This window comes from Halyomorpha halys, unplaced genomic scaffold (genome assembly GCF_000696795.3).
Source record: "Halyomorpha halys isolate HHAL.00 unplaced genomic scaffold, Hhal_1.1 Scaffold305.1, whole genome shotgun sequence".
NCBI classification, from domain to species: Eukaryota; Metazoa; Arthropoda; class Insecta; order Hemiptera; family Pentatomidae; genus Halyomorpha; species Halyomorpha halys.
Window position 1 is genome coordinate 1,308,477 of NW_027105918.1, and position 26,889 is coordinate 1,335,365.

Genomic DNA, 26,889 nt, shown 5'->3' on the forward strand with positions numbered 1-26,889 from the left:
TAATCTCTGAAGTGTTTGATATTAATTTGATTAATTATTTAATTGCCTTTATCTCCGTTATTTATTTTGTTTTAATATTATAAAGGTGATGTTAAAATTGAATCTGGAGAAAATTTTAAATTTTAAATTGAAGAAAATTATTTACTTCTGATACACATATGTTTTTTAGTTATTGTTATTTAACTATGATGGATTTGTATTCTTTTTTTTTTTTATATAGATATTTTAATTAGAATCAATAATCGATGTAATTAATTTTAAATTAATAAATTAATCCAAATCAGCTATTGTAATCTGGGTAATTGGAAATACGGGTCAGTGACCAGGAATATTTGGAGTGGTGCTGACGTCAGAAGAGCATCAGCGGCTGCAGGGCCATATTTTTAGGCATCTCCTTATAGCCTGTTTATAATCCCAGTGGGGTTGAGCAGGTAAATTGGGACAGTCCTATTCCCATATACCTACCCTCATGCCCCTGGGTTATATAACCCACATATTTAAGGCCTATTCTTTTATTAATGACATCTTACGTAAGATGGAGTCTGGGTTATTTTCGTTACACTGTTACGTCCCTGTTTGTATAGAGTTGATAAAATAATCCTCCAACTAGACATTTATGACCATTTTTATTTATTTATAAGGAATTTATTATTGTAGGCTAAAATGTTTATCTACAGATTTATTTTTTAATTTCTTAATAATTACGAAATTAATAATGACTGTTTTAATGAAGATTTGACTAACCAATTAAAATTTTAAAAAACCTTCCATTGAACCCTTTTTTCATATAAAATTTAACCCTCCCATAAATTTATTTATAATCTAAACCAATATTATTATTTTAGTTAGTTAGGCCTTATTTGATTTTTAAATTAACTCTAACCTTTCAGACATTTCATTGTAATTCTGTGTAAATATCCCAACAATTATCAATATATTTAAATTATTTATATTTATAAACTATATCGGTTAAAATTTTAAGACCACTATTTTTTTTTCTTATAAAAACTGTGCCTACACATTCACAATATTTTCTAAATTTTGTATTTTATATATTTTATTTTTTACTTCATATACATTAAGTGACGCGATACAATGTTTTTTTCTCTTTTCTATTGAACTGCTTAGGTCAAATTATGAAAATATTAAAGAAACAATAAATACAATTCTTTGATTTCTGTCATTCATTATTATTTTATTAAACCATTTGGTATGGAAACTAATAAAATAACGTCATATTATAAGGTTAAGGTTTCGGGTTAATTTTTAAATAAATAAAGTAAAAGAAAATTAAGTTTGGGATTAGTCTAGACCGGTTGCGTATTTAAATTTCACCAGATAAAAGTTTATTGTATTTTACTATTTTTTTTTTTATAATTCTCTAAAATTTTATTATTTTATTCCTTTAAAGTTCAATTTACTTCATTTTTAGTTTCATTTTATTCATTCTTAAACCATCTATTTTTCTCTAAAATAAGAGATCTTTTGAATCATAAGTCAAAAAAATTGATTGAGTTGTATATAATAGTCCTAATGATTTTTAATACAATAACCAGAAAAAAATAGATTTTTATAATTTTTAAAATTATTAGTTTAAATTATTTTATTTATCAGTGTGATATAATATATAATAAGGAATACAGATTTAGTAAAATCCTAGCAGCAAATAATTTTTCCATTTTTAAGAAAGAAATCTAAAAGAAAAATAAACGAAAATGAAATAACGAAACTTCATATATTTTTTTATATTCGATCTATATAAATCAATATTTATTGCAATAAGTATTGATTTTTTAAAAACTTAAATGACATCAAATTGTCCAAAAAATGACCGTTAGTGTATATAGATGTAAGTACAAAAGTTTACTTATTTTAATAAAAAATATCTGTTAATGTAATTAATACCATACATGATAATTATCCTTTGGAAACTTGAAGCTGTTTACATGATATTGTGAGACTGTTTTTGTAAAGCAAAGCCCTATAGAGAAGCAAGGCCGCTTGGCCAAGGACTTACACTTGTTTATTTTCTGGGAGTGGGCATGCCAAAGGCCTACAAGTGTAAAGCCGTTGCTAATCGAAAGCCAGCTTCGAAAATGTTGCTTGATTTTTATTTTATTTTACTTAAAAAAAAGAAAAAGTTTTTCTTGAAAATGTCTGAGACACATTTTATGGTGTCATATCCAATATAATGTGAATATCAATAAATAACACTTTTATCGTTTGCTTACTTACAACATTTAATAATTTATTATTAGAATAGAAAAATAAGATTAATTAAAATTTTGAATTTTCATCTATAATTCTGGGGTGATACCTTATTTAATAATAATGTTTTCGGGAATCATTATTCATTTATGAGAAGAAGAAAAAACAATAATTTAAAATAATAATTTTAATTAACCGTTTTACGTGTGTTCTATACAAGTCTAGAAAACAGAAAAAAAGGTTCTACGGAATTACGGATGGCTGGCCACCATACACCTTGATAGAACGCCCACATGGTGGTAACCGATTTTAAAGGCTTTATTTCCATCATAGGTATGTTCTACAACGGTTTATACATATGTAACTTGTAAAGAAATGTGTATATTTAATGTTTTCAATAGTATTGTAATTTTAAAATAATTCTAATTCAAAAGTAACATGTTTGCTATTCAAACATTCTTAAATGATATCATACGAATTAATTGAGAATGGTAAGATATTTTCTTAGTTAAAAAGTATAGAATATAGAATATTTTTAGACAGTATAGTTCTTTATTCAGAAGGATCTGTTAGTGTGCAATATATTTTAACTTTTACTGCAAAATTGTGTTTTAAAAATACTTTGTATTACATTGGGTCTAAAGGAAAATAAATAGTATACAGTAGATAATTTATTAGGAGGAAAGAAAAAAAACATAAAGAAAAAAATTTGTTAAGAAATTTTTTTTTTTTCTTTATCTTTAAAAGATATTAAAAATGTCTATAATAAAAGTAATTTTATGAGAATTTAAGTAAATAAGAAAATAATTATTAGATCAAACAAAACATTATGAATCCAGTTAAAACTTATGAGTCTTGTATAAGTTTTTATTTTATCAACAACGTGGGATGCAATAATGACTATTTCATAAGCCTTGTTTTCGACAGCATGGTATGAATAGACAGTGTATTTTTAGTTCAGAAGTTTGTTAATGGCTTTATTTTTATGTTTAAAAATTTAATATGTTTATTAAATTTAAGAGAAATAAATAATGTTATGAATTTAATACAACGCAAAAATAATATATTTTTAAATTGCGACCAGAGATTTATAACAGAGTTTCTTAAAAATGTTTGCTGTTCCATATCAACAACAAAATGGCGCCCTAAATGCATTAACAACAGGACCCAAAATTCGAATCTTTCAGAATTTTTAATCAATTTTTATTTTATTTTATTTTAATAATATTACTTATTTACTTTTCTGTTTTTATTTAATATGTATAGATGATATGATTGGATACTAACAGCCTGAATAATTATTGCCCTTGAACATGACATTTTTATTATTTCAATAAAGTTTATTGTATTAAAAATAATTTTTACTTTAAAACATAAATGAAGGATATACGAATATGAATAAGCATCTAATAGTTTAATTTGATACTCAGTGAAAATGAGTTTTATAAAGTTTATATAAACTAAAAATCTTTAAAATCCATTTAATTTTTGCGTTACATAAGCGATGCATTGAGTACGTGATATATATTCACAGATTTAAATATTGAATTATATTAAACTAATACAACCGTGTAATTATTATGCCATCGCTTTTTGAATAAAATAAATAATTTTGTAGCTAAAATGTTTTTTTACTTAATTTTCTTAGGCAATATTTTTTAAAAAAATGCTGTTATTTTCTTGGGATTTTTACCGCAGAAACTTACCTAACCTTCACCAAAGTTGGTACCTAAACGTTCGGACTTGTGCCTGCCATCCCATTGTGCTGTGCCATTTCGCCACTCTACCGTCATAAATACTCTTTGGCACCGTTACGTCAATACTGTACAACCGTTTATTGCACAGTTCTTAGTACTGTCGTAAAACGTACCGCTATTATGTAAGGTCCCTCCTTTAGGTGGGCGACTAACAGCAATAAGGTTGTAAATAATTTCTTCTATTTGGGGGCTGTTAACGTCACTATTCACAATGGAGTTAATTGATCCAATATACATAATTTATCAGTGATCCAAGATGAGGTAAAATTCTTTTTTACCACCACGTGCTCATAGGAATAACGTTTATACTATTGTTTAGTTAGTTTCAGGATTAAGCAATTGTATGTACCTTTTATATTTATATTTTTATCTGCTAAAAAGTTTTCCAGAGGAGGGTACGAAAAAAAAGAATAACTTAGACGTTTTTATTTTTATTTATTTTTTTTTTACAGTACTCCAGTTTTATTTTTAAAAAATTGGAAACTCCCTGCTTTAGAACGGTCTTAACGCCTGCCCGTTTTCTCTTCGTTTTAGAAATAATTCTTTGAAAATAACTTGGAATACATTTTAATGCTATATCGCACATATATAGCTGAACGAGGACCGTTCATAGATAATATCAGCTTGGGTAATCAATAATTCAGTGGGAGGTTGCATATGGAGGCAGGTTTTCTTACAGAAATGTACAGATACAATGGGTCTCCATGGGAACATGCAAAGAATATATTCTTATAAACACGGATCTATTTGTTTTATCTTCGCTAATATTTAGCCAGATTTAGATTATATTAGTTTTTTTTGTTATTATCCTTTAAATAAGTGGCTATAATAGTCCAGAAGATATGAAGAATTACTTTCGGTTTTTGAAACAATTTTTTTTCTTTTCTTTAAACCTTTCCATATCGCACATTTGTAGTATAAAAAGAACCACCATTAATTATTTCAACTTCATATGCAAAAGTGAGAGAGCGGTTACATGTCAATGTCTCTCTCTCTGTGGGTTTATGTTGTAAGTTAGTCTATGGATGATGTTATTTTAATATTCTATTCCAGGGACTGACTTTGTTGGAGTGTTCAAGTCTTTATAGGGACTTTATAATGTAATTTGCTACATAAAATGGCGCCTCCACTATATTACTGTACATTCGACTGAAAGGCTAAAAGTTAGGAGTTATTTCTTCTAGTTAAGGAGAATTTTAAACAATATACAACCTTCATAAAAGACCACGCCATCTTCTAACTTATTTCAGTTTTAACCGGATTTGTGTTTTCCAAGTTTTGTTTTTTCTAAATTAGAAACCTAAGCACCTTATAACCAGAGTTATAATTAATTGATTAAATTAGTAATTACATAATAAAATTAAAAAACATCGAATAAAACCATTATAAAATAAAACATATATCGATAAAGGGGGTCATAAAAGTAATTGCTATGGTTTCATTAGATTTTCTCATAGGTATCCAGCTAGTGCATAAGAGATACCATTTCGTTTGTTTTACTTCTATCACTTTTTTGGTTTAATTGTCTGCATAGAATGGTTGTTCTTCAAAAATGTAGGCGTTTGTTCTAGATTTCATATTATATTGGATACCTGGGAGTATTTCTTTTGACATTAAGTGAGCATAGGTCAATCTAGAACATCCAATTCTAAGCCGTGTTAGACTTTTACTATCTTACTGCGATTGCGGCTCGAGGATTGCCAAGGCTCTACCTCTCCTTTCATACTTTCAAGCTTGCTTGTGCACCTCCTGCTCCACGTTTCTACTATTTCACGTTCGTAGTTTGAAGTAGGTTCTTCAAACTTCTAGGGTTTTCAAATTATTGTATGAGAGATTATCCTCCTTTCCCCCAGAACGACGTCCTCGTTACTGCAACGCATTGCTAACATAGTAGACTACTGACTATTTTTTTTCTATATTATTATATATCTTTTTTTTTTAACAATCTACTTCTTTAAGTGACATGTTTTCACTGCTGAAATAGTCCGACCCTTTAACACAGAAAAAATGGGTGAATACCGGACCCCAGTAAGTGAAGCCATAAAAGATCAAAAGCCTCATCGTTGTCCAACTGTGATCTGTCACAGAGACGATAGCTTCCAGCGAAAGTGATAGTAAAAAAAAACCTAAAGAAAAAACGAAGCAGTGACAGTAATTTACAATCACCGCTCCCCGGGCCTTAAATATTGCTACCCTCTTAACCGCTCCCGTATTCTACATCTAAAAAAATGAGTTTGTTAAAGTATTTTTGAAAGGAACAGTTTTATGGAAGGTCCACTTGCATAACGGCCTAGAAAGTGAAACTGAAGGACATGGGTATACCAACAAAAAGCTGGATTCTATCGTCCTCGTAATAGCCTAATGGTACGGAGGTACGACCCGAGTCTTTTCATTCCTTCCAGGATGGGCGCTTGTAATGGGAATGTTTCCAGCGGTAGCTGTGTTTCTCGGTATGCTCGGGTTCTGACAAGGGTCCTATTGCAATATATTCAGTCTTTGAATAAGTATTATTTTAACTATATATAGCCTTTGAATTTGTTTATAGTTGAGGAAAACAAAAAATAAATAAATCATTGATATAAGTAAACTAGGAATTTTTTGTTTTTCCTTTGTAAAGAGAGTTAAGTCTAAAAACATAGTTTCGAAATTAACTCACTTTATAAAAGCCTAAATTTTTCAATATATTTTTTATGTTCATAAATATATCTAATGTTCTGGTATTAGTTCCGTACAGTATTAAGGAATAATTACTTTTAGAATCTTTATAGGAGTCCAAATAATGTCTGTTATATAACATGAAAATGGGATGAATTGGCAACTTGAAGTCATGGGGCACAGGCCGTTGTCCAAGCCATGCTGCAAGTTACCTGCAATCTCAACCTCTCCTTTGATAAAGAATTCTTTCAAAGTAAGAAGAAAGAAGAAAAGGACCAAGCGAAGGACACGAGGAGATAAAAAAGACTGGAGGAGGCTAGTGGGTTAGCCATCTTGGACAAGATTTCCTTGACGTCTTATAAAAAGTGAGAAGTGTTTGATAGGTCATCGGCCCCGCTCGGCAATTTCCGGCTGAGTTCGGTCTTAGGGCCCACCAAGGTCAGCTTTGTCTTAGCGAATTGTGTTAACTAGATTTGATTCCTTCAAGCTCTCGCTTTATATTTTAATATTTATCATCGGCAAAAAAATTCTTATTAAATCTTTAAACAAAAATTGTTTAATAGGGAATATTTTTGTACTATTGAATCCAACAGGAGTTGTTACGATTTGTTAGAAGGGTGGGGGAAAGAATTATTAAATTTCTTAACAATTTTAATTCTCCCAACTCTTTTGGGTTAGATCTATTCACTTGTTGGGAATATTGACAACAATATATATTCTTTCTATTCGAATTCAACATTATATCTTAAAAATTCATATGTCTTAACTTCAGAGGTGTTTGTATTATTTTTCAATTTTAGTAACCCTTTGAACAACATTTTTAACCAATTTTTTTTACAATTTGGACTAGTTCTAACGCGTAAATTATTTCAACATTAGGAATTTAAAATTATATACTTTTTTTTTTTTAATGTTTACATAAAGTAGTAAAAATTTGTTTATAACGATACAATTATAAACACATTAAAAACTTTTAGTTTTTTTTTTCATTCATCTATATTATCGAAATTTGCAGTTCCGTTGTCTAAATCTTTTTAAACATTTTTTGAGGAAGCTGATCTAAAATTTACATCTAAATATTCCGATCACAAAAACACTTATATCTACTTTCTCCAAACTCAAGGCTTATTTGGGTAACCAAAATCAAGTATATGAAGTTTAACTTTTGGGCTCGAATTCTTCTCCTATTCAATTCAGTATATACTCGCATATAAATCCCATCATAAACTCATCAGTGGTTCTTATAATATATTTCCTTCTTATTTATAATTTTTTTATTTCTATTTTTTTAATTATATTAATTTCTTATTTATAAGTTTTAGATATTAAATTAAAGTATAGATAGATCCAATAAATAAATATTGACTATTGGAATATTGACATTTACTATACTGATTTATTATTTTATTCATTAAATCATAATAATATATTTTTAATTCAATAACCTAAGCCTGAAATGTGTATGTAGGTGAGTAGTGTCGAATTAAATAATTGCACCTGTAATTTTCCATTCCTAATCAGGCGGATATCCTCAAATCTTATCTCTGAACCATTTAACTCTTGAAAATATCTAAATTGATATTTTTACAAAAATAAAATCTACATTTTTTAGGTTCAGATAAAATCCAAAGAGATTTAGATAATTCCGCTTAGATTGCAATTTTTCACTCTCGTAACAATAATGTAGTGGATTATTTAGTTTCATTATTTTTTTTTACCTTTAAACGTATTATATCTATGAGATCAAAATGTTTTTCGGAAAAAATAGTGATTGATTAATATAAGGTAGGATTGTTGTCTTATTATTAATATTTTGTTGGTAAAAAAAAAATCAAAATATTTGTCTATTGTTGAAAGCCAGGGTATGGTATATAGGTTTTATTTTGTTTAATTTAAAATAAAGATAAAAACAAAAATAATTACTATGTTGATTTTTTTTTTCAATTAATCATGTAATGAATTTTTATATTAATAATAATATTGAACTAGAATTATCTCTTTATATGCTACGAGTAGCTCAATTTCTCTTGGACGAAACCCGAATTATTCTAAAGCTATTTAAATGTTGGAAAAGTGTATATCTATATACATATTTATATATATCCAATAAGTGATAGGACTTGTTCATCAACTAGTTTTTAATCCGCGAGCTCAAGGAAATAAAAAAAATATTTTTCTCTTATTTATGCATTTTGTAAACTATTCTCAGTAAAGAAAAATACCAAGAGCAGACAATACATTCATCAATGTGAATAAACTTTAACATTCATTATAAATAGATTAAATAACATTCATTATCAGAATTTACTGCAACAAGTTATTGGGGGAGGGGCAAAATTCAAAAGTTGGTTGGTTGATTGTTGCTTAAAGGCGTGAAACCCTCTGGTCATCAACGCCCATGGGATGATAAAAGTAAAAATAAAAAAAAAAAATAATAAAAAATAGAAAATTAAAAAAAAAATAGAAAAATAATTTAAAAAAAAATATAAATTAAATAAAAAACATAAAAATCGAAGATGAGTTATAATTTATAAAGAAGGCGATGTACTTTTAAAAATTCAAATACTCGTGTAATTTTAGCTTCCTCATCTGCGAGAGTTTCGGATAAATTTGGGGTCAGTCCTATCCTGTTTATTGCTGGCAAATAGTGAGGACACTCTTCGAAAATATGTCTAATCGTAAGAATGGACTGACAATATTTGCACGTTGGAGGTGGCAGTTTTCTGATCAGGTGAGAGTGCGTGAGGAGAGTATGACCTATTCTCAAGCGGGCCAGAGCAACCTCCTCCCTGCGGCTGTTGCGGTAGGATGTCGACCATGGTTTTACTGATCGTTTTATTTCTTTTAATTTACAGGGAGAGCTTTCATCCCACTTGGCCTACCATTTTTCTAATATTTGTAATTTAAGGGGTGTATTGAGTTCTGATGGGGTAAGAACGGCGGTGCCTCGGCCAGAAATTCAAAAGTTTCCGGAGGTCTGAGGAGTATTCCCTAAAATATTTTTGAGAAATTGACCGTTTTGAGTATAATAACCTATTTGAATGTTGTCTTACTAAATTTTTTGCAATTTTGTGTATTTTTCACCTTTAATCTATTTCATAATTTGTAAGACAAATTTTCTGTATGAAATCATTGTTAAATGTAAATTTTTATTTATTTTTTTTTATATATATATTAAGCCATTAAATTTACTGATTGAAATATGTAGGAAACAAATTTTATCCTTCTATTGTCTCATCTCTGCTTAAATTATGTTAAAAAATTTTTATATTATATTTATTAAATTGTCCTATTAATATTTTTAATTATACTAGCTATTATTACTGTTGGATCTCCTCCATGATGGAGAGATGATATGGGAGGAGATGTAGAAGAACGGCGGCCCCATTGCAGAAGAGGTTACGGGGCGATGGCCTCCTCAGTCCTTGGCCTGCCTCAGGTCGCTTACCTCCATTCTTTTGCTTCTTTTTCCTCTCCTCTCCTCTCTCTCTCTCTCTGTTTGTTTTTTCTTCTCTCTTACGCCCCCATATTTGGTCGATTTTTGTCCTCCCCACCCCCTCATCTGCCGCGTTCTAATTTATTTCGTAGAGGACTCTGGTTTTATTTTAGAATACCAAGTCGCAGAAGATATTTACTGTCCGCTGTTATGCGGTTGAAAGACGACCTTAGTTCTATTTATATCGGTTATCTAAACACATCTCACAGACACACACACTCATATGTATATATAAAAACATTTGTTATCAGAAAAATTACCAAATTAAATTAGATCGAAAATTCCGAAATACTTTTTTTCCTATAAAAACAGTCTTATTTTTCTGAGTCAAAAGATTTTTAAAAAATAGGTTTTAAAACTTTTGTCCATCAGAATGGCATTATTTTTCATATTCTAATATTTTATTTTATTTTATGTTTTGTTAATGTCTATGAACGTACCATAATTTACCGATCACAGCCTTTAATGTAGAAATATATATTTTTATATATAGGGAGATGGTCAGGGTTGCGGTCAAAAGAGAAATAAAAATATTTCTCTTTTGACCGCAACCCTGACCATCTCCCTATATATCAATTTTTACGGTCAACTATACATAATATATAGAATATATTTTTATATATCAAAAATATTTATTTTTTTATTTTTGGTAATCTGTCTAAACTAAAACTTTCAATAATAGTTTCTATTATATTAAATATATTTTACATTATTATTATTGTAATGCTTGGTTACTGGTTATTTCATTTCTTGAGTTGCATTCTTCGATTTCCACACGTGGAAATATTGTGCTGTTATATTGCAAGGTCTTATTTTTTTATTTATTTATTGTTAACAATATGACATTTACTTCTTTCTCTAAGTTGCTAACTTTGACCAATTAAACATTATTTTATTTTCACATTAAAATTTATAATCAATATGTTTACTGTTCTATATATTTATTGGTTACCAATATTATTATTGTACTAGATTATTGCTCCATTAAAGTTCTAATTCAGATTAGTTTTAGAAATCCGCCAATATACCCTATAGAGAATTTGGGAAGTTTCTGTTGTTAGGTTTTCATATATTCATTGGATAGATGTATACACAGAGATTTTCTGTAGAATTGTGTATTCAGATGATTTGTTGGTCGAGAGCCCCTTTTTATGACGTCAAACCAAGTCGGTCACAAGCATATCTGACTTTTAAAAGCATTTCAAGTTAATCCATTCAGTTATTAATTAAGAAAATTTATGGTGACGAGAACTGAGTGATTCCACGGCTTATATATTCACATCGGATTTTTTAAAACGAAAGCTTGAATAACTGGAGAGTTCTTATGATAATTCGTAGTAGGAGATTCAGGCCGAACCCACTGAACTATGTATAGCTTAGTTTTCAACGCTTACATATCTTTGTTGAAGAATAAATAATTGAAGCTTAAATAGAAATGAAAACAAGGGTGTTCCCTGCTCAGTGGTCAGGGGAGAGCACGGTCTTGTGATTATTATTAAGAGGAAACATTTGTGATTACCGACCTCCTTGTTAGAAAGTAAGAGTGAGTGTGAGAAATCTCTCCAGCGGGGGAGTCTGCTCTCTGCTTTCTAACGACAACTTTCACCCACTTTCGTTTTCTTTAATATCACTTTCATTTTTATATCTCCCCAAAAGCGATGGAGAAGTTTGTGCCTTCGCCTATACCAGAGGCCGTTCCTGGAAAGTATAAATCAGACTGTGCAATTCTCGGTCAGACATTGCCAACCCTTCTTGCCCGTGCAAATGCCACTTTCTTAGACAAGTCAAACAAACAGTCATAATAAATCTTTGTTGGGTTGTCCGTTGCCAAATAGTGCTTAACTGTTGCGAAGTCAGGTCAGAGGGGACCGGTCATAAATGGTCTGGTCTGTATGTTCTTTCGTGAAAATTGCACTCATACTCTAAGGTGGAGGTGGATGAAAAGGGGGCAGTGGATGTAAGTCTCGAAATATTTGCACGTGTTTATTTTCTGTTTTACAATCATCTTAGACAATAAAAGTGAATAACTTCGTTACAATAACATAGTGGCGTAATTGAAAAGGTCTGAGAGAATTAGAGTACTGAATAGTTAGATTTTTTTGACAAATTGATCTTCCATTCCAGGCAATTATTCAATTTATTTGAAAATATTATATTCCTCTTCAAATTAATATTACAAATCAACATATTCAGTAAAAATTTAACTTATTTACATGAGATGGTCTTATCATTATTACTTTTTTTATTAGTGTGTAATATTCTGTCTTATATCTTTAGACAATGGGATCATAGAGCTCATTCACACCATATTTACAATTATATAAATTAAATTATAGCAAAATAAGAAATAGAAGAAAAAAAATAATAATAATAACAAGAAAAAATAAATAAATAAACCTCAAAAGTAAACTTAAAGTAAAATAACATCTTGAACATATTCATTCCTATTTAAACAACTTTCCAAAAGTAGGTATATTGACTTTTGATATATGGTTGAATCATAATTGCGCATTTCAGGTTGAAAATAATTTATATTTTTAATTAGTGGTATTAAACACACAAATAGGCCTTTTTGTCCTTGTACATAGATTACCACGTTAGCATGCAACTAAAATTGAGTTAGCAAAATTTTCAGATACTTCCCTTTAACTCTGCACATGCGTTATACGAATTTGTTGATAAACATTGTTGAAAGCGCATCAAATGTGATATTCCTGGAAGATATAAATCAGTCTGAGCAAAATGGGCAACCCTTCTAGTGAGTTCTCTGAAACGGTAACAATAAATCTTCCGTTGCAGAATAATGTCTAACTGTTGCGAAGTATTGCAGGTCAGGGAGGCCTGGTCACAAATGGTCATTCTTTTTCTATAGGACAAAAGTGGACATGTGGTCCGAAATGATTTGTCAGCTTTTGTTTGTATAATCAGACTAAGACAACGAAAACAGATACATGATAAGAGAGAGTAAGGGCGTCTCAAATGTTATCTTGGATAGCCTTGTGTTTCCAATTACATGGCTCTATTAAAATGGTTGACTAAAATTAGTTTATCACTTGTCGATATTCAGGGATTCGCTTGATTGTTTTATCTAAATTTATTTGTTTTCAAACCTTCAACCACAAAATAGTCATAATTAAGACTTTTTGTGAGAACATTATATACACATTTTTCGACATACGTTCTATTAAAATCTCTGATAAGATATAAACAATAATAAGACATCAAAGCCTGTAAACTATTATTACTTATACTAGAATCTCTAGCCTAAATTAATGGTTTATGGTAATAAAAAAAAAATAAACATTGATTCGGCAAAGAAAAAAATAAAATTATCCATATTAAAAAATATATATATAAATGGACCTTGAACAAATAAATTTATAAATATATTTAATAAATTAAATAAATTTATAATTCCCCTCAAGAAACCATATTCAAAGCCTGATCTTGTTTCGGACACTGAACCCTGCCCCAGAAATCATCGATCCGAACCTGCAAACCCCATCTTCCGGGCAAACCAGCTTCTGTTGGGATTTTACCTCAACATAAATATAATACAATTAATATGACATATACATATTGTACAAGATGAATATTATATAATAATAAATGTAGATGAATATATTTTTTAATAATTTGAATCAACGCTTTCTTATTTTGGATTTTCTAAATAGTATTTTATTACAAAGGGAAAAATTATGTTAAGGTGTTGGTTTGATGAACTGTATCAAGTTCTAAATCGTTGAAAGAGTTAAATTTTTATATTTGTTATACTTCATTACAGTTAATATTAGTATGTATATTTTCAAGGATGTACATTTGGTTTTTTTATGTATTAGATTTAGTAAGATATTTATGGAAGTCATAAGCTGTAATATCTCTTAAGTATGAAAAAAATCTACAATACAATTTTTTAGAACCTGAAAATTATTCACAGTACTTTTTTCCTGTCAACTAAGTATTTCAGATTAACTTTTTTAAAATATAAATAGTCCTCGCCTTTATGAAATGTTACCTTGATATTTTAAAAATAATCTTCCAAAATAGTTGTATTCATTTTTTATAGAATATTCTTCAAAAATGTATTTTTTTTTTTTACTCTAAAAACATTAAATGTCATAAAGATTTTTTTTGGACTTATGAGGTATCCCAGCATAAGTGATGATCTTGTGTTTTTTTAATGTTGTGATATATATTTGTCAATTATTGTTAATAAGGGTAAATTCAAGTGAATTGTTCATTTATTATTTATTTTTTTGTAGAAATGTTTATTAAATATAATGGATTTCCCCATTGGACGAACTGCTGCGTTATTACCCTCCCAACCGATTTACTCAACTTTTTTTTTTAAATTGCATAGACACAAAGTGAGCTGAGTATTGTGGCAATACATTATGTAATTTATTGTTGGCCGACATGATGATATGCTTCGTTTACAGTTCACTTTCGTTTTCTCTCAGTTTTTTCCCGCCCTTCTTCTCTTCGCGCCACTCTCTCTTCCCGCTTCAGCTTTCTAGCGCCAAGGTCGTCGCACCCTCTACCAGCTATATCTGGTTACAGAACAACAAAAATATTATTGCTTTTTATATATTTTTTAGTTATTTCTGACAATTATTCGCTAACCGATATTTTATTCTTTTGATGTCTCTATGCAGTTAATCATAGAAGTGAAAAAACCAAAAAAAAAATTCATACATTTTTTAAAAGGATGGAATTTTAATTTGCTTAGTAAACTAAAAAACATATTACATTAAAGGTTGTTAACATGTTAGAAAATAGTTCTCGGTTGAGGATTGTGTGGGGAGTGAGACTGAAGGTCTTCTTACTCAACCTCCTTGAGTATATTGACCGAGAGATCTCCTTTCCATTTTCTTTATAAACTACATCAACTGATGAATTGAAATTGGTTAAATATTAATCTAATTGTTTAAAAATTAATACCATTTTATTATTAAAAAAAGATAAAAGAATACTCGTTAATTATTTTACTGTGAGGTGTTAGTGTTTATAGCACATTCGGGCTCAGTGACTATCTTGTTTGAGATTTTACTTCCACTCCATGGCGTCTTTCCTTGTCTTATCTTGGTTTTAATTTCGTTTTCTGATGTATTATTTTGGCATTGTTAGTCGTTTAGTAGATAACATTTCATTAAATATCTTCATCACTAAAACATTTCAAATTTTATCATTATAGTTGAGTTTAATGTGTATTCTTAATTTATTATTGTAAAGTAATTAATAGTCTTGGTCCATTTGTTTTATAATCATTGGGTAAAATATATATATTTTTTTACATGAATTTTAGTTGCTATAGATTTTTTAGAATTTTCTACGAGAGGTAAGGGACGGTATGAATTTGGGATATAGTAGAATAAATATCAGTGCGAAACTGATATACATCCTTCAAAAGGAGTATTGTGGTTGCGCAACCATTCAAATGGTTATTGACAAATAGGATCGGAACTAAATAATGATGAGAGGTAAACAGTTTTAGCCACAGCGAGTTGGTTATTGTGTTGTTGTCAGGAGTAATATTTGCAGGAGGTGGGGGCGCGTGGCCTTGGCCAGTGCTCTGGGTAATTCTGTCAAGGTCACTGACCTCGGTGGTGGGGGTAGTCTGCGGGCCAATAGGAAGAGGCCCCGCCCCACTACGGAGGGGAGGGAGGGCAACGAACCTCTCCCACCCCACTTCCCCTGAGCATTGAACTTGCTGTTCGTCCTTTCACTCTCTCGCTGTGACTCGACCTGTGAGGAACTGCAGAGCAGTGCGCAATATTTCTCATTGATAGAGTGCCGAAGTTTTAGTGTAATAGTTGTGAATGTGTTGACAAGAATGCTCTACGACAACAGGGTGCCTCAGCACCACTACCAGCCTGCCACCCTCCCGCCTAGGGTACCCGAGCAGTTCGTCCAAAGTGCCGACGCCCAGTTGAATATAGGTCTGCTCGCCAATGCTCTCTGTCCAATATTCAACCATGTCCTGTATGCTCACACACATCCTCTAACGCATTCTCCATTTTTGTTCCAGAATTCGACGGAACGACAGTTCTGTGCCGCGTTTGCGGTGACAAAGCGTCCGGATTCCATTATGGGGTACACTCCTGCGAAGGATGCAAGGTAAGCCAATATTACTATCACAAGCTGTTATCATATCTAAGGAGGAATCAGTAAAAGACAAAGGAAATGTTCGCAAGAGCGTTGACTCCGCAGTCAAGGCCAAGCGGTCTTGAGGCCACTGCGCTATTATTAGTTAGGTCTGTGACTTCTTTTGTCTCAGATATATCATTTTTTTTAATGTCTCATCCCAGATTGTTTTTGCTCTTAATCACATTGTTTGGATTACTTTTACTTATTACCTTTTGATTTTTTAATGCTCTTATCCCAACTTTTTATTAGAAATATGTTTTTATAACAAGAATAATATTACAACAACATTTTTTTAAAATTGCAACAACATCCAACTCACTTTTACTTGTCATGATGCATGATAGTACTATCAATTTTAACGAGACTGCTTTTTAGCATCTTATCACTAAAAGTATTTTTTTCATTTCACACTTTCCATGTACTCTTTATTTAAACCTATTATCATTATTATTATTTTTATTTTGTGACTAAGATTATTTTTATGTTATAAAATAAATAATAACAATTTGGATAATACCATCTTAATATTCTAGTCTCATAAATGGACGAGACTAGAGCTGAACCAGAAAGGAGATGGAATTAGATAAGAGATACGTTACGTCACTACTTTCACCCCAGAAAGAAAGTTCACCCCTTTCTCTTGACTGTCGCTTTCTATGGACGGGGGAGGTACTTTCTCCCTAGTTCTGCTATTCTCCGCTTGGCTGCGCCACTGTTGGGTTTCCTGTATTAAGGCGGATTTGAAATTAATTTTTATATTTTTTTATAATCAATTTTTTTTATATTTGTTTTATTGTTCCTGATCATTTTATGTATATAAAAAAATTGATATTTTAATAATTTTATCACATTTCCATTCTGTACAATTTTATTTTTATTTTTTGTAAGATATTCAAAAATTGTGAAATTTTGTTTAATAATTAAAATTGTATCATCTTCAAAATTGAACTGATATTTTTTCTGAAGGGAAGAGCCACTTTAGTAATGTATATGTACATTTTTTAAGTAATATGTATGTAATCTTTCCATTGTTTACTTTTTTTATGAACAAGAATAATATTAGTAGTCTAGTTGCCTATTTTTTGAGTGGGGCACTAGAAGATGTTGTGCGGGTCTGGTATATACTAGCGCCCTATCTTGTGACAATCCCTGATACATTTGTAGTAATTTTTCTCTTTTATACATAAATTTCTTTAAGCTTTAAGCTTTTATTTATTACTTTCATATTATTACATTTTTTCTGATATTATATCAGTTGATATTAGTCGCTCCTGTCATGACAGATAAACTAGAACCAAAGAGCCTAGGGCCAAACTAACTCTAGTTTACTCTTCTTTTTTTCTCCTTTTTTTGGGGGGGGGGGGGGTATAATTACTCTTCCCCATAAAAAAAAAAATAAAAAGAGACCCTGACATTACAGAGATAAACACGATGTGGTTAGTGCCCTATCTATAGTCCCTTAGCCAGAACTACCTTGGGGTTAAAGACCCCGACGCCCACCTTCTGTCACCCGTCAATCCTTCACGGAATGCTGTTTACCAACTGGGAGTTATTGACCTTTCATTAAAAGGCGGAGAATATATTATAAAGCTTTCCTAACAATATGATATGACTTCAGATTTTAAAAAAAATATATATATTCAATATTAAAGGAATCGAAATGATCGGCACGTCAGTTTAACTCCAAAGTTAAGAAAGTGCAACGCACCCGTAGGATAGCCAGATAAGAGCTAGGATTGCAATAGCAGACAGGCAGAATGCACTCTCCAGGGTCCCGAGATAACGGTGCAGCGGGGTCGGAGACCTGTTGGGTCCTTGCACCGGTGACGTCAGAGCACCGTTAGCCTTCGGGGGGGGGGATACTTTGTATCTATGTGTATGTGAATGTGTTTGCATCACGATGTTACCCTAATTATGTAAAGTGTTTGGAAAATAATCTGATACATCTAATACTTTACTTACGTTACAACCTTAGAACTTATGATGCCTCGAACGTATTTGTAGTGTCTTATCATGACACTACAATCATCTTATGATTTTGCAAGTATTAAAAATGCCTCTATAGAAGGTAGACAAGAAATATAACATGTTTTAATGTTTTCTGATTTAATTATATAGAATTACCTTCCTAGATACCGATATATTTCAGGAAAACAAAATTAAAAAATATAAAAAGTAAAAAATAAATATAAAAAAATAAGTAAAATATATAAATACATAGTTTTTTTTTATTAAAAGACTTGAGTCAAGAATATGAACAGCTACATAAAACAGTAGAGCAGTTAAAAAAAGTCCGCACTTGTCATTTAAAGTTCTATACATTTTACCTATAATATAATAGGTAAAGATGTTGGATGAATTAACACAATAAATAACTTTATGGAAAGCAAACGAAAATATTGTAATTAATTCCCAAATTTATTTGTTTTTATACAACAGTCGGCTCCCAAGCCATTAAATTATTTAAAAAATTAATTCTACGGATATTTTGAAGTTATACTTTCTTATTCAAATAATTCTGACAAATTTATAATAGATATATAGAGAGATATTGATTTTATCTGAACAATTTTAGCGAGCGCCGACTAGACGGGTATAGTCGTTGCAAAGAATGGCTGTAGGAAGTGCAGTTATGCAGTGCATTGACCGCGAATGCCCTGCACACCATGATACAGTCAGGCTCCCGCTCATTCAATTTTTGGTAATATACTTCCCTCTGTTTATCTTTTATGGTTTATAACATTTAAATTTTAATATATGGACCGTTTTAATTATTTTTCGTTGCTTTGAATATTCATTGTAAAATTAAAATTATTTATAAAATAAATAAAAAAAATACATATATAAAATTCCTTAATTTTGATTGAAAATATTCAAGTAATGTTTTTTAATATATGCACTTTTTGTTTTATTTATGTTGTTATTATTGCCTTTCAGTACATAAATTAGAACGACATACAAATAATAATTCTAGAATTAGGGTTTGTGTAGAGAGAATGGTTATATAAGACAGAGCGAGGAAGTGACGAAGACCAAGGAAGGAGCTTATTCAAAGAAGGATCTAGACCGAAGGGAGGCGTTGAACCCGCCATCAGATCTGGGGCGCATGGCCCCTTTATTCTTTATTTTCCTTTTATTTTTTACTATCTCACTACCTAGCCTCTGTTTACACACGAAACCTCTAATTCTTCCAAGTCAGTGACGTTGCTTTATGTCTATATCTTATTGCTCTACATGATTTTAACACATAAAGTCTTCATTTTGTCCAGGGAGAAGATGCCTGTATAGCCTTCTATTTATTTCTGCTGGTGTTGCTGGGAGTTGAACGAACTCGCTGGACTAATTTGGTTCCTTTTTTTAGAACTGGGTCGGGACGAATATGGGCCAAATAGTCTACGCTGTAAGAAAATAATATCTCCTGGTCGTTGCACTCGCTGACCCTATCACTTTTTTTTTTTAATAATTTCCGCTGGTCAAGAAGTTTTTCGGAATGTCTAGTAGTTTTCTGCAGCCTATTGTCGTTTATATATAACAGTTGTTATTCTACTATATAACTTCTCTTTTATTATTATTGTAATCTCTTCCTAAATCGGAAGACTGTTTCAGAGAAAGTTATAAGGATGATGGATTTAAATCATCTTCCTTCAAAAATTTCATTGGTTGTCGAGTACATTCTAAGTTTTATGCCGTTCTAATCAGCCAATTATGTTGGTTTTTCGGTGCTATTCAAGCAACCCCACCCGTTGATCCACCACCTGGAGGTGTCGCAAGGGGAGAGCGACGCTGGGACGTTTCGGCGGTGGTAACTTACGCAACACGTACTTTCACCCCCTCCAAAGACGGGCAACGACCCCGGTGTTGGCCAACAAGCGACCCACTATCGTTGCCAAAGCCGACCTGCAGGCCATTGTCTGTCTAGAGTTGGAGGATCAGCTCTCTATCTGTCTTAGCATGTCAAATGTATCTAATTGTCCGAGGGTCTACATCGCCATTCTGTCCGTGGAGCGAAACATTCTTTAGTTCAGTATTGATCAATAAATATATTATTTATAATCTTCATTTGATACTAAAACTTCTATAATAATTTCCCTTTGTCATTATCAGTGAAGAGGGAGTTCATTGCATATATACATATGATTTACATGGCATATGGTGAATAAGTCTCTTTTCTATCTTATTTAAATTGTTAGTTATCGTTTGACCTACCAGGTGTAAATTTCGGACGTTGGGAACCACAATCCAGCAAGGGGCCCCTGACGCCTGCCGTCCTTGCCTCAGGTGAAAGGGGTTGTCCAGGGGAGTTTGCACAATCCCAACTCGACATCGTCCTACAGCGCTGTGGCACAGTTTCGCAACTCAGCCTACTTACCTCTCACGGGCGTTGAACCCGCCAAAAAGAGCCATTCCTCTCTTTCATGCATAATCGCGGTTAATCTGATGCGTGAATTCCAGGAGCGCTATGCTCAGCGTTTCCAGGAATGGTGAGGGACTTATAATACTGGGAAATTTCTTATCAACGTTTAGGAATTCCCGACATCTTTTTTTAGAGAGGGGACTTGAAATTGTTCAAAATAAAGCTATTTTATTTTTTATTTTCTTGATCTTGTTCTTTCTCTTTAATTATGAAGGAGAGAGGCCTATAGGGCGAACTTTTGCTAGAAAGGAGACTAGCGGGTGAAGAAAGAGTGGCGACAGACTTACGCCAATAGCGGAGAGGTGGTAGGGTCAGCCGAAATGTCAAGTTTCACCTAGAGCTCGCTGGCGTTGAGTTTTCCTAGAAGTGGGGTCGCTGAACGGTCGTCGAACCCGCCCCTCGCGAAAGTCCTTACACAACGATGCCTCCTGGATCAATCTCTTCGCACTAATTAGTTATACTTGGCTAGTGTTTAGTTGATGTTAGCTTTCTACGATTTACCTTTCGTTTTCTTCCGGTCTACCTCATTGTTTCATAGATTACGTCTTGGTATAAGTCCTAAATATTATTTAAAGGTTCAATCAATCAGCAAAACAATTTGTTTTTAAATTTATTACAGCTTTATCACTTCTGCTAAAATTTTATCTCTTCTAAATAACAAATAAATTATTTTTCATTTATTAGCCGCCAATAATGAACAATTAGCTGAACATGTTATTCGGATTAGACAGCCCCGAAGATGCGGCGTTGGTGTGTTGAGGCCGAAAGTCTGGTGACCCATTTTGTGAAATGGGAGCACGGGGTGAACAACACCAGTCCAGGCTGGGCATTTACCAGGTCCCATTGCAATTTTCTCATCACCGCCACTCTTGTAATCTTCCCATATGGCAATGTAATCTTTAATATGAGGCCTGGTTCATTTTTTTTTAATCATCCTTCAGCAGTGTAGAGACTATTTATGTTAATATTTATTTATGCAAATGATTAGTTAAAGAAATATATGTGAATGGGGGAAATTCAAATATTTACTCTAAATAAAAATTTGATCCTATGTTACTGACCTGCCTCAACGATACCATTCTTGAGCCATTTCTTCCCCCGCTCAGACATAACGGTGTCTAGGAATGTTTTAATAGAGAGGTTCTTTTCTATTTCTATCTCTATTTAAACAAAAAAATATATAGATCAATAAATGCTACTATTACCAAATAAAAATAAATGATAATTTTAAAACAATTATGGATTACTTATTATGAAAATACTTTAATATTAGAATAATTTTCTCTTTTCATAAATGTTCGTTTTTTAAATCTTAGTTTAATTTTTTTCGAGAAATTCGTGGCTGTTTAAATATTTAGCTAGCTTTGATTAACTAAAACTCTTTTCTAAAGACATAAAAATTCAATTTTAAAATATTTTTAACTAATAATTTTATTATAATAAAAGAATATATTTAATAATGTCATTTAAGATTTATGTGAGTACACTTGAGTTTAAATTATCTATTCGTGATCCTCTTTACACACCTTTTTTTACACGATTTATTTTAAGTTTTGTAATTCATAAAAATATGTTTGAATATTTTTTATTTGATCAAAACAGTGATTTTTTTATAATTCATTTTTAAAAATTGTATAACCAAAACAATATCGTTCATTTTCTTACGAATCTACTTTATATAATTTTTTTTTTTGATCCAAGATTTAGAGGAAGTTTTTATTATTTGTTTTGTGTTGCTTTTTATTTATATTTAAGCAAGTTATATAGGTTAGGAGAGGGAGATAAAGAAAGAGAGGTAGTGGGGGAGCTGTTACGCAAGCGCGATCTGGGCCACGTTGGGGTCATCGCCCGCTTATCACTATTTACCGACTTATCAGTCAGGTGTATTGGCCTTCTTATCTCTCTCGAGTGGCCCAAAGATTGGAGTGGGGGAAACGGATCAGACCTAATTTTGAGTGGGTTTTTTTCACATATTTTTTCCCTCTATTTTTATCTTTTTCGCTACTATATTTTTCCTGCTCGTGTCAAAAAATTTGACACCTTTCCAGGGAAGTAAAGAGGAAAAAAAAATATCGATGAGTATTCTTATCTCGGATTCGGTAGGATTAAAATGACATGTGTTGATAAAGGGCAGTTTCGTTCTCAGTCATTTCTGATTGGCTGTACTCAACGCTTCTGCAATCATGGTTTATATTCAGGTCTATAGATAATTATTTATTTAACAGTATTTATTACAGCAAAAGTGTTAGTTGATCTGAAGCATGTTAACAGTACTTTTTTAAAATTAAATATAAAGCATTATATTTAATTGCATAATATTTTCTATGCTTTTTGTATCAAACCTGTTTCGAAATATTTTCAATTAAAACTTATTACAGCTATTTATCATCACCGAACTTGTATAATTTTATAACCTATTGTGTACATTCTCTTATATACTTTTTCTTGATCATATGTATACCTTGAAAGCTACTGATTCCTCCTTAAATTGATTATTTTTTTAATATAAATTAGTTATTTATTAAGAATTCTTGTTATTAAGTTAATATCATGTGAGTGTATACATATATGCATATGCATACATATATATCAAGAGAGCAATTTACACGATTAAAGTTGGCCAATATTTATAATTTCAAATATCTCCGTATACTTTTTTTTTACTGGTTAAGGTCCTTTTTGGGTGTTTTTTCTTCATTTATTTGGGGCATTCAAACCTTAATATGAACTGAGTGGTTGTAGTTTGTTTTTATTCATCATAAACAGTTTGCGTTAGATATAATTTTTGATATCATTAATTTTTTTTTTTTGTGGAGGGAGGGAGTACTTCCTTTTTTGTGATTTTTTAAAATAGGGTTTGATTGGTTCAGGGGTTTGTATACTTTTAACAAATGAATGGTTCCAGGGCCCCAAAATAATGATATTAATAGAGCAACAATAGTAGTCGAGACGGGCCCGGAGGAGGAGTGGGGCCGGGATGTGTAATGGTTACCTCAGCCTCACTTTCCCCGGGGCGACGCCCCCAAACTGGGCCACGGGGCTCAGCTCAGTCGGCCCCCAGCTCTCGCCCACTCCGCATCGACATGGGCTGCTTGTGTGACGACAATGTTCCGTTTCAGGGTTTCTTCAGAAGATCCATCCAGCAGAAGATACAGTACAGGCCCTGCACGAAGAACCAGCAGTGTTCCATCCTGAGGATAAACAGGAATCGCTGCCAGTACTGCAGGCTCAAAAAGTGCATAGCTGTCGGAATGTCCAGGGACGGTGAGTGATCAGCTTTTTTATTTTTGTTTGTTTAGGTATATCCCACCTGTTTTTTTCATTATGATATATTTCGATTTTTTTTTTTAAAACAACGACAATAAAAAAACAACAAAAATAACTCTTAATGTAATTTTTAAGAACGGTTAGGATATAATGTAATAACAAAATTATTATTGCATATTAAAATCTAATTTAAAATTTTAAAATACTGCTTATTATTATTTTGTTTTGACAGTTTCAAGAATTCACTTTTAGTTCTTTTCCATAACAATTTATATTTCTTTTTTTTAAAAAATTTAACTGACATTAGTTTAAATTATTTAAATCACTATAAAAAAATAAAAGTGTAATGATTTAAATAAGTAAAATTTATTAAAATAATCTCTCCCTCCCCTCCTTCGCGCTCAACAAGAGTGGGCTAATCGATTGTATATTTAGAGGCAGTATCGATATTGAACGGTGAGATAGTCCCTGAGCTAGATATGTGCCCCAGTGTTGCCAGTTGAAGGAGGGTTATTGGCTTACATAAACAGAACTGTGTCGTGAGGTCGTTGCCCCGAGCCCCCCTCCCACTTGGTCGATTGGGAGCGAGAGGGATGGAGGGGGGCACATTCCAGCCTATCGAGGGTTCAGTGAGCTGTCTTATCGGGGAGGAGGTGGAATATAGTTGTCATCATCTATAAATATTGTATCGTGCGTCAACAATAAAAAATATTTGTTTGTCAACTATAACTGGAAACCGGCAAAAATAAAAAAATTCTTAAGTTATATGTCTTTTAATCTCGAAAATTTTAATCATTTCTTGTGATTGCATATCAGATCCTTCTAAGAAATGAAAAAAAAACTTAATTCTCAATTTTCATGTCTTAAAAATTATGTTTCAATCCTCATAAAAATATATTAATAATTCAAAGAACACATACACGCAAAAAATAATTATGTGTAGTTCCCTATCAAAAGTTAATATTTGCACTTATCAAAAGCAAAAGTATTTTTTACAAATAAAAATTCTACTGCTAAAGCATTTAAACTTTATTTGAAAATAAATTTTCCCTTGTAAAATCCTACATTTTTACACATAAAAAAAATATCTACATGAGATATTTCCATATTAATTTTTTTTATAATAATTTTCCAAAATTAGGCTATTGAAAAGAAAAACAAGATCCTCATAAATACAAAGTATTTTTTCCGGCTCTAAATACTTCAAACCGTCTATAAAATCTGAGTTTATTTAAAAATTTAATAAACGTACTGTTTTATATTTGATAATTAGGTGAAGCAATATCTTTTCATCTGAATATTATAAAAAAAAACTTATTTTATTGTGATATAATTATTATTTTTTATTTTTTAATTAAAGTCATTTTAGAAACATACAAAAATATTTGGGGAATAATAAATCAGATGGCAATATATCAATTTCTCAAAAGTAAAGAATTAAAAATAAAATAAACTTCTACATCTAAAACTTGTTTATTTATATTTATTTAGTTTATATAAATGTCCCCTAATCAAATTTAACACCTACATAAAATGCTTCCATATTAGTGTAGTAATAATAATTTCCTGAAAATGAATATATTGGCTTATATTGAATTAAAAAAAAGTAATCACAAAATTATTATAATAAATATAAAGGAGCGTTTCCCGCCAACAAATAATAATGTTTATAACTTTCACTGATTTTAATTTCAATTGGATTTTGATAAAATATTCAATCTGTAATTGCAGCATTGTATTTTAATGTTTTTTATGATTTTAAATAAGTGAAACTAATGCCTAGAATTTAAAATAAGCAGCCTAGTGTTCCTTAATGAAATAAATTTCAATTTTTCTGTTTTTAAAATATTTATATCGTAAATATATACCATTTAGTTGATATAAATATATTCAAACGCATATCAGAAATATTTCTGATCCCATTCTAATCTGGGGCTTAAATGTTGCCAAAGAGATAAAGATACAAAGAGGTTTGCAATCGGGGTCAGTGACTGTATACGGCCCCGGTGGCTAGCGCCCCTGGTGAGCGTAGCCCGAACTACGTGGTACATGCAGCGCACCAAGCGGCGTTCGATCCAACCTTCTGCTCCATTCATTGATCACCCGTCCCCTCCATTTCGACGAATACTATCCGTCAATGTTTGTTTCCGCCCTTTGTTGTCGCTCATCTGTTGCGCGGTTATTTATCCATTTACTATATTGCTTGTATAAGCCAGTATGTAGAGGAAATAATAGCAATTTATAAAAAATATATACACATACCATTATCAGTTGTTTATAAATATTTAATCATTGAAAAAAAATAATAAATATTTAAGTCATTTGATTTTTTCCTCTTTTTTAAAAGGGATTTTATTAAATGACTTACTGTATGATAAAAAATTAATATTAATCTATTGAAACATAAACATATTGTAATTCCGCTAAGGCGTCAATTGTACTATTTTGTAATATAAAAAATATTGTCATATTTCACTTTATAAATAAAACATTGTATCACGGTAAAAATAAAATTAATTTCATCATTTATTAATATATATATATATATATTATTTATTTATTATTTAAAATTAGATTTTTCTTTTATACATTTATGAATTAAAATTTTATATGCTCCTGATTAACCGGCTTTCCCTATTAACCAGCGATGTTTAGTGCCGATTTAGGAAGTATAGTTCCCCATAATGTTCCGTGTTATCCAATTTTGCTCTGAATTTTTTTCAAGGCTGCATTGGATAACATCTGATAATTACATGCGCAAATGATGAATGACATTGAATGAATCTCGACCAATAGTTGAGTTGAGAATTTAAATTGTTTCCCGAGAGGAAGGCCAAGGTCGTTATGCAAAACCGTGTCCTCTAGCTGACACGTAAACGTTTCTCATTAAATTTATTTAAAACAAGGACATCCTTTTTAATTTTGTTTTACTCCCCCTCCATGAG

At 31.1% G+C, this 26,889-nt stretch overlaps 1 protein-coding gene across 5 annotated transcripts in view; it reads left to right on the forward strand.

Moving 5' to 3' along the window:
- Eip75B (Ecdysone-induced protein 75B) overlaps positions 1-26,889 on the forward strand; it is a 180,266-nt gene that overhangs the window by 146,601 nt on the left and 6,776 nt on the right. For 2 of the 5 annotated variants that reach the window (XM_014421138.3, XM_014421140.2), the window contains exons 2-3: positions 16,145-16,233; positions 23,797-23,941. In XM_014421138.3, the coding sequence (XP_014276624.1) occupies positions 16,145-16,233; positions 23,797-23,941 (234 nt within the window). Of the gene's footprint in view, positions 1-15,853; positions 16,056-16,144; positions 16,234-18,844; positions 18,965-22,845; positions 22,876-23,796; positions 23,942-26,889 lie in introns of those variants that run through there. The other 3 variants (XM_014421139.3, XM_014421141.3, XM_014421142.3) reach the window with 3 other exon arrangements.